Genomic DNA, 13,472 nt, shown 5'->3' on the forward strand with positions numbered 1-13,472 from the left:
CTAAAGAAAAATCCAAACATAATGTCTCACTCGTAGATGGACCACTAAGCATAGACTAATAAGAGAAAATATGAAAAGTATAAACTACCTGAAAATCCACATTTATCCAAGAATATATATATATATATATATATATACTTCAAAGATAAAGACATTACTTGACAATCCAACAATAACTTCAACTATACGTAACTGCACCATCAGATTCCATCAAAACGTTGAAATGATCATTGTTTAGCTATTAAGTCCTAATTTTTGCCACTAGTTGTGAGATTTTTTTAGAAAGTAATTTCATATCTAAAATGAATTAAGAAATGAATAGTTTAGGATTAGTCCTGCTATCAATATTGGTCCATAAATTAAATAAGTTTTTTATATTACAATCATGATATATTACGGCTTGACTAATTATTTCCTATCCAAATTCGAAGAATAAATCAGAGAACGACTCACATGGAAGTTTCTAAGGATAATTTCTCTTCGAACAAAGGGAGAACAATAACTCAATAGAAAATCCGAACATGATGTCTCACTTATACATGAACGCTTTAGACAACTACAAGCATAGACCAATAAGAGAAAATTGTGAAAAGTAGAGACTACCTGAAAGAGCATAATTAACTTCAAAGATAAAGATATTATTTGACAAGCCAACAATAACTTCAACCATACGATACTTCACTATCCAATTAGTACGTCGAAAAGACCATTGGTTGGCTGTTGGTATATGAGTTAAATCATTATTTTTGTTATTAGTTGTAGGATTTTATTAAAAAGTAATTTTATATCTAAAATAAATTTAAAATGAGTAGTTCAGGATTAGTCCTGTTATCAATATTGGTCTATAAACTAAATAGCATAAGATTTTAGATTACAATCATGCTATATTACCCCAATGATGGCTTGACTAGTTGTTTTTTGTCCAAATTCAAAGAATAAACCACATTGAAATAAGAAGACAAAAGCGAGAATGACTCACATGAAAGTCTCTAAGGATAATTTCTCTTCGAACAAGAAATAATAGCAACCCAATGGAAAATTCAAATATGATATCTCACTTGTATATTGACACTTTAGACGACTACAAGCATAGATTAATAAGAGAAGATGTGAAAAGTATAGGATAGTTGAAATTTCATATTGTACCATCCGATTAGTCCATTAAAATGATCATTGTTTGGCTATTAGTATACGAGTTAAATCCCAATTTTTGTTCGTAAACTAAATAATATAAGTTTTTAGATTACAGTCATGCTATATTACCTTATTGATGACTTGACTAGTTGTTCCCTGTCTAAATCTGAAGAATATTCATACAAGAAGATAGAAACGAGAATGATTGACATGAAAATTTCTAAGTTTCTCTTCAAATGAAGATAATGGCAACCAAAGGAAAATCCAAATATGGTAGTATCTCACTTGTATATGGATGCTTTAGATGGCTACAAGCGTAACTAATGAGAGAAAAAATGTGAACGTATAGACTAGCTGAAAATTCACATTTAACTTCAATAATAAAGATATTACTTGATAAGCCAACAATAACTTCAACCATGCTGCACTATCCGATTAATACTTTGAAATGACCCTCGTTTAGTATATGAGTCAAATACCAATTTTTGTTACTAGTTGTGAAGGATACACCACAAAGACTTGATTTTTCAGCATGGAGAAACGTATCATATCGTTGTTCGTGCCCGATGGAACAGCTTCCACAAGTCCAAACAGATAGCAATACCCTCTACAATTCTAGTCAAGTCTGTTCAGTAGTGTAGTTCTAATTATTGCTCTGAAACAAATACTCCGAAGACAACATTTATATTTTTATTCCCCTTCATTCACATGTAACCTTTTAAGTGTTTGTTAGATATTACTTAAACAAGAAGGATTGGGTCTTCGGAAAAAAATATATATATATTTTTAAAAAATTTAATTTTACTTATGTGGTTTTATTATTTTACTCTAAAATTGATTTAAAGTTTTTTCCTAAATTATCCAAGGCGTTGTGCTTGCAAATTACTAATAAATATTGGTAAGTTCTATCTATCTTAGGGCTCAAGTCAAGTTTGAAAGTCAAAATGCATGTTTTGCGTCCTACTTGAAATTTCCACAAGCACAAGAAATTGTTTCCAAGGGAGGACAGGAAGTCAAAGTCCATTGTTGTTTTGGAGATGTGATAGTCATGGCATTAATCTTTCTCCTGTTTGAACTGGCATGTCAGATAAAATTAATAAATAAATTATAATATTTGCAAGAATGGAGACTTTTCTCCTTTTTTTTATCCTTGTATATATTACCACCATATAATAACTCTAAAGAGGGAATGGTTGTGAAGCAGGTGTCATGATAACTTGAATTGATTCTCACCCTGTCATCATGAAATCATGCTCCATTCTCGTTCCACCAATTTATTCGCATTCCATTGTAGGTGCTGTTGCACGTTGTACCTAATTCTGTTCTCTTTTCCTGGAATTCACAAATGCCTGTCGGATGTGAATCCGAAGGCAAACTTGAAACCGAATAAAGAACCGATTGTTCTTTTGAAAGATCATAGGAGGCAGCAATTGGATGTCATCCGCCATCTTATCAGGTGAGAAACGCACTGTGAATGGTTTAATTTCCAGGTGGGTTATACTCAATCTATCCCAATCAAGCTATTGGCGTCGATGATGGTTTGTATTCACTTTATCCTTGAAAGATATGCAAGCGATGCATCAAACTTCATTTGTCTCAATAACGTACCGTAAAAGGTGAGGCCATATGACCACGACAAGGCCGGTTTTGCACCAATACTTCGTCCGAGGCCCCAACGAAGGAAGACCGGCTTCTCATTGAACCAAATTTATGGCTTTTAAGGGTGTTGTTTACTTTATGAGTACAGTACAAGCTCAGGTCGATACTCAGAAGCCTTCTAAAGTCAGTTGTTTATGCGTGATTAACAATTCCATAATGGTCATAATATACACGAGTAAATTACGCAACACTTAGTCAGTATAGCTATTCAGCAACCATACATATAATTCGAAGTAGACATATTTGCATGCAGTATTGGGTTGTTCATTTTATTTTCTTTTTCACCGTCGCATTGAGATCGACCCGGATATTGTTTTTGTACGATGGACAATGGAATTAGATTTCCCGAGCCTTTGGAAGTGGCAATGATTCCGACCAACTTAGTCGTTTGGAGAAAAAAAGATGCATTGCATCATAATTGGTGGCAGATGGAACAGTTCTGACGAGTTCAAAGACGTAGCAGTACACACTAAAAGTCTAGTCAACATTGTTGATTGGCTTGCCATCTCCATCTGCAAGCGTGGTTAGTTATAACTCCAGCAATTGTTTCGAGCACATCATCTATATCAACGACCTAACTCCCTATTGCAGGTGTCCTTCATGATTGAGCAACAACCAGAGACGCGAAGGTGAGTGGAATTTGCTCTCCCATTACTCCGGTCTTCTTCACAAGCTTTACATTTAATTTCTTTGTTGCGCTTCTTCGTTTTCCTTAGTAACATCGATGCAAAACGGATGTATATGATCATATAATTTCGATTCTTGTGCTAGAGATCCTCCATATCTTGGGCTATAGCTAGAAATATGCAGACAACCTCAGTAGTATCATGATTGGGAATTTTGCTACTGTTAATTATCATACATAGCTTCTCCTGTAGCTGCGTTTTTGGTGTTACCGTAGAGTGTTTTATGCCATGCCCATGTCGCCGATTCAAGTTACTCTCTGACCTGCAGGAATCCCGCTTTATCGAACAGGACTGAGGCAGCTGGAAGAGGGAAACGTTAGAGAGAGAGAGAGAGGATGGGGTGGGTGGAACTGTTGCTGCTGTTTCTGACATTGAGTTCAATGGGTTTAACAAATGTAGAAAGCGCATCGACAAAGGAACCTTTCACTTTACCTTCCAATTGCACAAAAAGATGCGGTAATATCAGCATCGAGTACCCTTTCGGGATAGGCAATGGTTGTTATCGTCCGGGCTTTAATCTTACTTGCACGTACAACACCACCAAACCTCCGAGGCTTTTCTTGGGTGATGGAAAAATGGAGGTCACGAACATCAATTTGGATACTGGATTTGTGCACGTTAAAACACCCATTGTCACCATGGATGTGGATGTGGAATCCATTAATATTCCGTTCATTGATGTTGAGAATTGGCCTTACACTTTCAAATCACTGGACTTAGAACGACGACGTTATATGGAAAGAGGTGGTTATGCATATAATAGATTTTATGTGTCTGGTTGTAACACCGTTGCCCATCTAGTGGATTCCGCTACCAATAGGACTATTGATTCTTGCACAACTATGTGCACTTCCGGTGGAAATAGAAACTGCACACTTGACCTCTTTGATTGGAATAGTACTTTATTAGGGATTCAATTAACTCGATTTCACACCCAACTTCATTTGGTTAATGCATCGAGCATCAAAGTCTTTTTATACGATGCAAGCAATGTTACGAAAGACGATCTCAAAAGAATAGTGAAGGGAAAGAGCACGGACGTGGAGGCTGCTCTATCATGGTACATCCAAGACTATCCTACGTGTGAAGAGGCTCGTAACAATACGGCGACTTACGCTTGCCTCAGCCTCAATAGTGATTGTTATGACGTCACTAATTATTATAACTACACTGATTATAATTTTGGGTACTTATGTCGATGTTCTTTTAATCATCAAGGCAATCCATACCTACCAAATGGCTGTCAAGGTAATATTTCTCCTCATCTCTTTTTGTGTGAGCTCAATTAGATAAGCATGATCTACAGTACAAGTGATTAAATATAGTGCACGCATGATAAGTTTAAAAATTCTTCGTGGTTCTCTGTTATGCTTGACAATGGTTTCTTCTTTTTTTTTTTACAACCAAACTGGTAAAAGGGATGTTTACTTGTGTAGCCTTCCATCTCACTTTCAGATAAGACTTTTACATAGTAAAAGAGTCTAAATCATGTAATTGTTTGAATCCCATGTTCATTAGATAATTAAATGGTACAACATACATTCGATCCCAAGGCCATTTGCCTTATCCATCTCCATAATAATACAGCAGAAAGTCTGGTCGCCGAATCTACAATCCTATGGCTTCGGGATTTTATGATCGCTACTCACTTATTCTCAATGCTTGGCTTACAATTCTGATTTTTTTTATATAAGTCAATCGCAAAGCTCCTTTTGGCCATCCGAAAAAGAAAAACATGGTAAGCTTATGACAACTTCCTTTGTTGACCTGCTTGATCATATCAACAGATACAAATTTTACTCTATACCCGATGAATGGTTGTCCATCAAAATGTGGGAGTGTTGACATTCCTTTTCCATTCGGGCTAACGAAAGGGTGTTACAGAGATCAGGCATTTGCTCTAACATGCAACCACACATCAAGTCCTCCCACTCTCCTCTTCCAAGAGTATTACAGAGTGCGTAGTATATCGTTGGTGAAAGGGCAATTAGAAGTTAAGTATGAACACAATGAGCTCTACAGCTTTACCTTTGAAACGACACCTTTCATCTATGTTCGCGAGCCGCCCATTGTTAGTTGGGTCATTGAGGATCAGCGTTGCAAGGATGCTCGAAGCAATAGGACCATGTTTGCATGTGTCGATGAACACAGCTCATGTTCGGACATTAACACCACAACAAGCGATGGTCAAGATTTCTGGAGGTACCGTTGTACTTGCTCCAAAGGTTATGAAGGAAATCCATACCTACGTAATGGATGTACAGGTACTTGATTCCTTTACCTCTCTCTTAAATGTTGAAAATTAGTCATGTAATTAAAATCTACACACTGTTAAAAGCACAAAAAAAAAGGCTAGCCGCGAAATAGACGCTGAATACTTTCACATTCAGAGACTTCGTTTTTTATCTTGTTTGTCCAATTATCCATTCAAAAGTTTTCCTTGTTTCTCATTTATGCACTGATACGTGCCTGTTATTTATTTGCATGATTCCCTACGAATCCTTCTCGAGAATTGTCCATACCGATATCTTCAGTTACCTTAACTTCATATCCGAATAACGTAATCGAATTTATTACGTGTAAGATGGTGCCGACTTAGTACATGACTACCGACATATTTTTTTTATAGGACAATTTTATCGTCCAGAACCTATCAAATTTGCACTCCTTGTTCTTCTATGGGGGAGAAATTACTCTTGAAATGATTACAATATTTTTCCTTCTATAAACAGTAACGTTAATTACCAAAGAGTACCATTTCATCGCAAAAATAATTTTGTCAAATGACGTCAAAAACTAATAATTAATCGTCAGTGTGCAGCTCAGAAAAATAAATTATGTAAACTGTGTGCATGGTAATTATCATTTAAAAGATCGAGTTCTGAGTTTAACGTGAGATATAGCTACTAACTTTCTTTTTGATGATTTTTCAGATATCGATGAGTGTAAATTCCCCGACAAATACGTCTGCAATGGGGTTTGTAATAACACGATGGGCAGTTATAGCTGCACATGTCCACGAGGGACAACTGGTGATCCTAAACGAGCATGCATCCCCGACAAAAAACAGACTGTTCTATTGGGTAAGTCCTCCAAACTTATTGGTTTATAAAGACGCAATAGGAATATTAGTACGTCTGATATAAATCAAAGTATATATACAAATGATTGAGCAAATAGAAATAAAGAACCAAAACATGCACAAAAATTAATGTACACAGGCTGCAATGTGAGAATAGAATACTCAATGGTTGGTATCTACAGGTGTCATCATCGGCGTAAGCAATGGCGTGGGCCTATTGCTGTTGAGTACTAGTTTGATCATCCTTAGGAGGAAATGGAAGAAAAGAAAACAAAAGAGAGTAAGAGAAAAACACTTCCGTCAGAATCATGGTTTACTGCTACAACAACTTATCTCTTCCCGTGAAGATGTTGCTGAGAGAACAAAGATATTTCCTCTAGAAGAGATAGAAAAGGCAACCAATAATTTTGATGAAACTCGAGTGCTCGGTCGCGGAGGACACGGAACAGTTTACAAAGGGATTCTGTCGGATCAACGCGTAGTCGCCATAAAAAAGTCAAAGATTGTGAAGAAGAGCGAGATAGATCAATTCGTCAATGAGGTTGCAATTCTTTCTCAAATTAATCACAGAAACGTGGTAAAGCTTTTTGGATGCTGCTTGGAGACCGAAGTGCCCTTATTGATCTATGAATTTATCTCAAACGGTGCTCTTTCGGACCATCTTCATGCTTCAGATGGTAGTTCTGCATTGTCATGGGAAGCTCGTCTGAGGATCGCTGCAGAAACCGCAGGAGCACTTGCTTATTTGCACTCAGCCGCTTCGATATCGATTTTACACAGAGATGTTAAGTCATCGAATATTCTCTTGGATGATCACTTCACAGCAAAACTATCAGATTTTGGGGCTTCACGATTTATTCCACTTGATCAAACTCATATAGTCACAGGTATTCAAGGAACCTTTGGATACTTGGATCCAGAGTATTATCAAACAAGTCAATTGACAGAGAAGAGCGATGTTTATAGCTTTGGGGTCATTCTTCTGGAGCTTTTAACAGGAAAGAAACCTATTTTCTCCATCGAACATGAGAATAAACAGAACCTGTCAATGTATTTTCTCCAAGCACTAAAAGACAAACGCTACTTTGATCTTGTGGAAGATCGTGTTATGAAAGAAGGGACTAAACAAGAGCTTATGGAAATTATTCAACTGGTAGCAATGTGCTTGAAGTTTAAAGGAAGCGAAAGGCCTACGATGAAAGAAGTGGAGTATAAACTACAAAGCCTAAGAAGGATTCGAAAGAATGGAGGACGTCATATTTCAGAAGGTAACGAAGAAACTGAGTGCCTGCTGAGCGATTCATCTTATACTTTCTCTGATTCAATGGACCAAGCAACCGAAGGGACATCCAGGAATTATAGTTTAGAAAAAGAATTTATGTGGTCACATTATAACCCACGATGAGTGTGTATTGTACTAGTGTTTACATTTGTGTGTACCAATCAATGTATCTTATGCGTGGATCGTGTAGTCATCATGTGGGAACGTTAGAGACTAATATTGTCAGTGGGATGTTTGTATCTTATAAAGCTCATATATATTGTCATGTATATGTATCTGATCATAATATATATATTTGCTTAATCTTTCTCTTGTTTAAATTTGTAGTGTTAATGATAGTTATAGTGATGAAACTTATGAAAAGCTTATTCTAGCAGTTAAATACTAGTTTCATAGATATGAGAATAATAGTAACTGATGATACGATACTCATCAATATTAGTTTCTCTTTTCTGGTTCATGCCAAATGAGTAGTATACTTCAACATCAAAATATGGAGAACCAATGAAAAACATGTGCTTTCTAAGATGAACTTCACGTACACCCATAAGAAGTTCCATTGGTAGGGTCTAAATGAGTTCAATCATATATTGGTGTCTAGATATACTTTTATAGTTGCATATGCGCACCGTGTCTTTGCTCTCTTTTGTTCGACTCTCAACAACGCATGAGGATTTCACATTGCCAACATATGGGGCAAAAATAGATACACACGGTGGTGTTGATTAAACTCGAGGAACACGAAGAAACAGGACCGCTGCTTTTACCAGTTCGATATCCTGTTCTTTTCTTTACATGAAAACGAGTTAAATATTAATCACAGGTTATCAAGTAATTATAATTGTCATGTTATTATTGGCTGTAATGGTACCAATTTACCATATTGATGTCAAAATCACGAAAAAAAATGAGACTGTTCCATGGAAAATGTATCGGACCAACTTCTATAATAGAAAGTTTTAATAGTGAATGCCAACTTTGCCAATTTAAAGAAGCTTAGCATCAATATGTATTCACATGCAATAGGACAGCTCCGACCAAACTAGACCGTGATTCTGGAATTATCGATTTCGATTTCTTGAAATCAAGAATCGGAACCATCGGTTTTGATTCCGATTTGAACAATTTCAGTGTCGATTCTAACCTCAAATTTGTTAATTAAAAAATAATTTAAAATAATAAAAAATCATGATTTTATTTAAAAATTTTAAAAAATAGATGTATAACTATAATAGGCAAGGCTGATAAAAAAAAACAAAATTATAAAATTTTTAATCCAACTAAATACCTATTTCAAAAAAATTCTTTAATCAAACATAAAACCTCTCTCAAGACTCAAACCCATATTCATTAATTTAAATTTAACATTTTAGTCACTATACTATATATAATATATAATTATTTTTAAAAATATTTTAATGATTTAAAATCGAAATCGTCAGTTTGAAACTGAAATTATCGGTTTTATTTTTTTTAAATCAAAAATTAAAATCGAACTACCAAGAGTCGATTTTGATTCAATTATAATTTCAACTTAATTCGATTTGGATTCGAACATAACCAGAAAAGCTCCGACCAACATGAAGTTCATGTTACGGGTGTACATAGTACAAGTCTAATCAACTTTGTTGACTGCTGTACCGTCTTTTGAGTCGTGCCAATTTCTAGTCCATCTGCCGTTCCAAGTCATCGTCATCTATATCAGCAATATACCACTTTGTGAGCTTCTGCAATTCGTCCCTCCGTTAAGTCTCGCTCCTCAACCACAGCCTCTGTAGGTTCGATACATCATCTGTATCAACAATCTCTCTCTCTCTCTCTCTCTCTCTCTCTGTGTACACCCCTGCAGGCGTCCTTCAAGCCAGAGCAACAGCCAGAGACGCGAAAGGTGAGTGGAATTTGCTCTCCCATGACTCCTGTCTTCTTCACAAGTTTGACATTTAATTTCTTTGCTGCGCTTCTTACTTGTACTTGACAACATCACTTATACGGCACTTGCCTAAGTGGTTACCATATCTATTTTACACACAGATGTTTACGTCGTCAAACAATCTTTTGGATGATCATTTCATGACAGAAGTATCAGATTTTGAAATCTCAAGATTCATTCCTCTTGATCAAACTCACATAGTCATTGCTACACAATGTATCTTTGGAGATCTAGATCCAAGTATTATCAAACTAATCAATTGACGGAGAAGAGTGATATTTATAGTTTTAGAATCATTCTCTTGGCACTTTTAACAGGAAAAAAACCTATATTTTTCACAGAATAAACAGAATCTATCAATGTATTTTCTTCGGGCAATGAGAGAGAGAGACAATTGTATGAAAGAAGACCTTGTTATGAAAGAAGGGACTAAACAACATATTATGGAAATCATCATGATAGAACTGTACTTCAGGTTAGAAGTAATCTTCTTTTTAGGAGAGGATATTACTATTTATAACTAATTTTTTACTATTTATAATTTTATTTTTATTTTTTTAATATTTATAAGCTATCTCACAAATAGATGTAAATATCATCTTCTTCTTCCTTCTCTTAGGAGAACAACATTGAGAGATCGAGGGTAATCGGCAAGCAACAATAATAAACAACATCACGAGGATAAAATCAGGGATTATTGAAAAAAAAAAGATAAAATGATAATACAAGGGTCGTGAAAAATAAAATAATATTTTATTATTTTTTAAATAGTTATCAATTGTGAAACAAGGAGGATATGAATAATAGCCTCCCTAAAATTTGAATTCAAAAGTTCAATCCCACTGTTAGATATAACTTTTAATCTTTGGATGGTCTGTTAGATATCAATGAATGCAGCTTTCTCTAGAAATATGTTTGGCATGGGATTTGTACTGCTACGAACGGCAGCTACAATTGCATGCGCCTGTAAACCGGGGACATACGGTGATCCTAAACATGGACTGTGCATCCCTGACAAAAAGCAGACTCTTTTGTTAGGTACGTGGAACTGCATGATTGAGTAATTGAAATGGAAAAAAAAAGCAAAAGAAATAAAAAGAAACTAAACGTCATTGACAAAGCTATGAAACACAAACGGGAAGTTATATGAAGCTAAAACTTGATTGGTACTGCGCAGGGGTTATCATCGGTGCAAGCAATGCCACGGGGCTGCTACTGTTATGTATAGGTTTGTGTGGTTCTAAGAAAGAAATGGAAAAAAAGAAATCAAAAGAAAATAAGGGTAAAGTACGTCCGTCAAAATTATGGATTACCACTACAACAGTTAATCCATTCCAATGAAAATATTGCATGGAGAACAACAAATATATTTTCTTTAGAAGATAGAAATCAATTAATATTTTTTTATGGAAATCGAATACTCGATGGTGGAGGACACTGAACAGTTCAAAATAATTCTACCGGATCAAGGTGTAGCTGTCATAAAAAATAAAAAATTAAGAAGAAGAAGAGTGAGATAAATCAATTCATAAATAAGGTTGTAATTCTTTCTCAAATTATAGCTTGAAGACACATATAATTAATATAATTCATGGATACACATCCATGAATTATAGCTTGGAGAAAGACTCCTGTGGTCACACGATCACCCGAGGTGAGTTTGTATTCGATAAATATTCATGTTTTGTTGACCATTTGATCTCCATTAATGCCTATTGAATGTTGCAGTGTATCATCTTTGGGTTTAATGATATAATGTAATGCTGTTTTGGGTAATGTTGTGTTTGAAATTTTCATCCCAAATACATTTCGAAGCTCATGTGAGAGCCACATAGAATGAGAACATTTTTGGGACAGCAATTTGGTAGGTTAATCTGTGTTCTATTGAAATCGGCCACACCTTCTGCAAACGGGTGGATTCACAAGGGCCACACCTTCTGCAGCGTGAACGTGATGTTCACGCTACATGGACTCGTTATTCTCATTTCGAATAAGGTAACGTGATGTTCACGCTACATGGACTCGTTATTCTCATTTCGAATAAGGTAACTCACAGTGATTGGTTTGTCTACATGGTGTAACCCAAGTAGCATCGTCATTTTAGCAGGACAAGGCCACTTGTAGAACAAAAGGTGAGTCTCTGTCTCTTCTATCCAAAGCTGTAGCTTAGTGTTGGACTACATGATTCAAGCACGAGTTCCTGTGGGACGAATGCAAATGGGTGGATTCACAAGGCCCACACCTCATGTTCACGCTAGATAGACTCGTGCTGCTGCATTGACGACTAATGATCTAATGAGGCTGCTTAAACTGACTGCCTTGTTGAATTTCTAAGAAACGAGTTGTTGAAATATTAAGTTAACATCAATTGGAATTTCTAAGCCACTCATATCAATTTAAAATCGTGCTCTTTCCTTTTCTTTCAAGTTCAGGAGGTTGTCAAGAAAGGGCGAAGTCTACAAAGTTCAGGATCCAATTTAATACATCATTTTCTATGTCAAATGAATTATTTCAAAACTGTGTGATTATCCTCATTGTGGAAAATGATGGTCAGTTAAGAGGAGCCAACCATAATTTCCTTTCTCTCTAACCTTTGTAGTTATTGTTTAACACTATTATTCTCAATTAAGTACTTCAGCACTCCCTTAGTTTCTAACTTGATGATCTTCATCCTATGTTTTTACCGTTTCGTCTTCATATACCATACGTAAAGTATGTGATACGGTTTAGCCGTTCAACACTCATACATATAACTATAACTAGCAATCTATTTATAGTTATAACGGGTCGTTGGTTCATTGTTTACTTTTTGACCGTAGCATCGAGATTAACTCATATATAGTTTTTCATATAAAGGTAAATGAAGTTAGATTTCTCAAGCCTTTGAATCTAAATTATTGTAATATAAATATAGTATCAGCTAACAAGAAGGTGTAAAAAATTATGTGATAGATATATTACTGCTAAATTATGCTTAAGTACCTTAAGTTAATAGTTCAGATTAAAAAAGTTAATATGTTAGTTATTTGTCAGGTCGATTCATAACAATAGCACATGATGAAAGATTAAAGGATGAAAAAAAGATTAAAGGATTAGTTTGTAAGAGACATATATTAGCTTGGGTAGATTAAAAAAATAAAAAAAATATTGAACTCTTGTGCCACAAAATGACTAGTCTTTATATCAGCCTTACCTATCAAGAGTCCTCAAGTCACTTCTTTTGGCGATAAAGAAGAGCGAGAACGAGTTATGTGGAAGTCTCTAAAGATAATTCCTCTTTAAACGAGGAGAGAAAAACAAGCATAGACTAATAGATAATTCCGCAAGCCACTTCTCACTCTCACTCGTAGATAGACTACAAGCATAGACTAATAAGAGAAAATATGAAAAATATACGCTACTCGAAAGTTCACATTTATCCTCGAAAAATTATATATATACTTCGAAGATAAAGACATTACTTGACAATCCAACAATGACTTCAACGATATGATACTGCACCATTAGATTTGTACATTGAAATAACCATTGTTTGGCTCTTAATATATGGGATTTTACTAGAAAGTAATTTCATGTCTAAAATAAATTAAGAAATGAGTAGTTTAGGATTAGTCCCGCTATCAATATTGGTCCATAAATTAAATAAAATAAGTTTTTAGATTACAATCATGATATATTACCCTACTAATGGCTTGACTA

The 13,472-nt window shown here is 35.3% G+C and overlaps 1 protein-coding gene across 1 annotated transcript in view; it reads left to right on the forward strand.

Annotated features, from left to right (window-relative positions):
- The first annotated feature begins 4,980 nt into the window (after positions 1 to 4,980).
- Positions 4,981 to 13,472, forward strand: part of LOC103976321 (uncharacterized) — a 29,009-nt gene continuing 20,517 nt past the window's right edge. Inside the window, exons 1-3 of the mRNA XM_065139316.1 lie at positions 4,981 to 5,743; positions 6,413 to 6,562; positions 6,744 to 7,962. Of these exons, the coding sequence (XP_064995388.1) occupies positions 5,290 to 5,743; positions 6,413 to 6,562; positions 6,744 to 7,962 (1,823 nt within the window). The 5' untranslated portion in view covers positions 4,981 to 5,289. The remainder of the gene's footprint in view (positions 5,744 to 6,412; positions 6,563 to 6,743; positions 7,963 to 13,472) is intronic.

This window comes from Musa acuminata, chromosome BXJ3-2 (assembly GCF_036884655.1).
Source record: "Musa acuminata AAA Group cultivar baxijiao chromosome BXJ3-2, Cavendish_Baxijiao_AAA, whole genome shotgun sequence".
In the NCBI taxonomy this organism is placed as follows: Eukaryota; Viridiplantae; Streptophyta; class Magnoliopsida; order Zingiberales; family Musaceae; genus Musa; species Musa acuminata.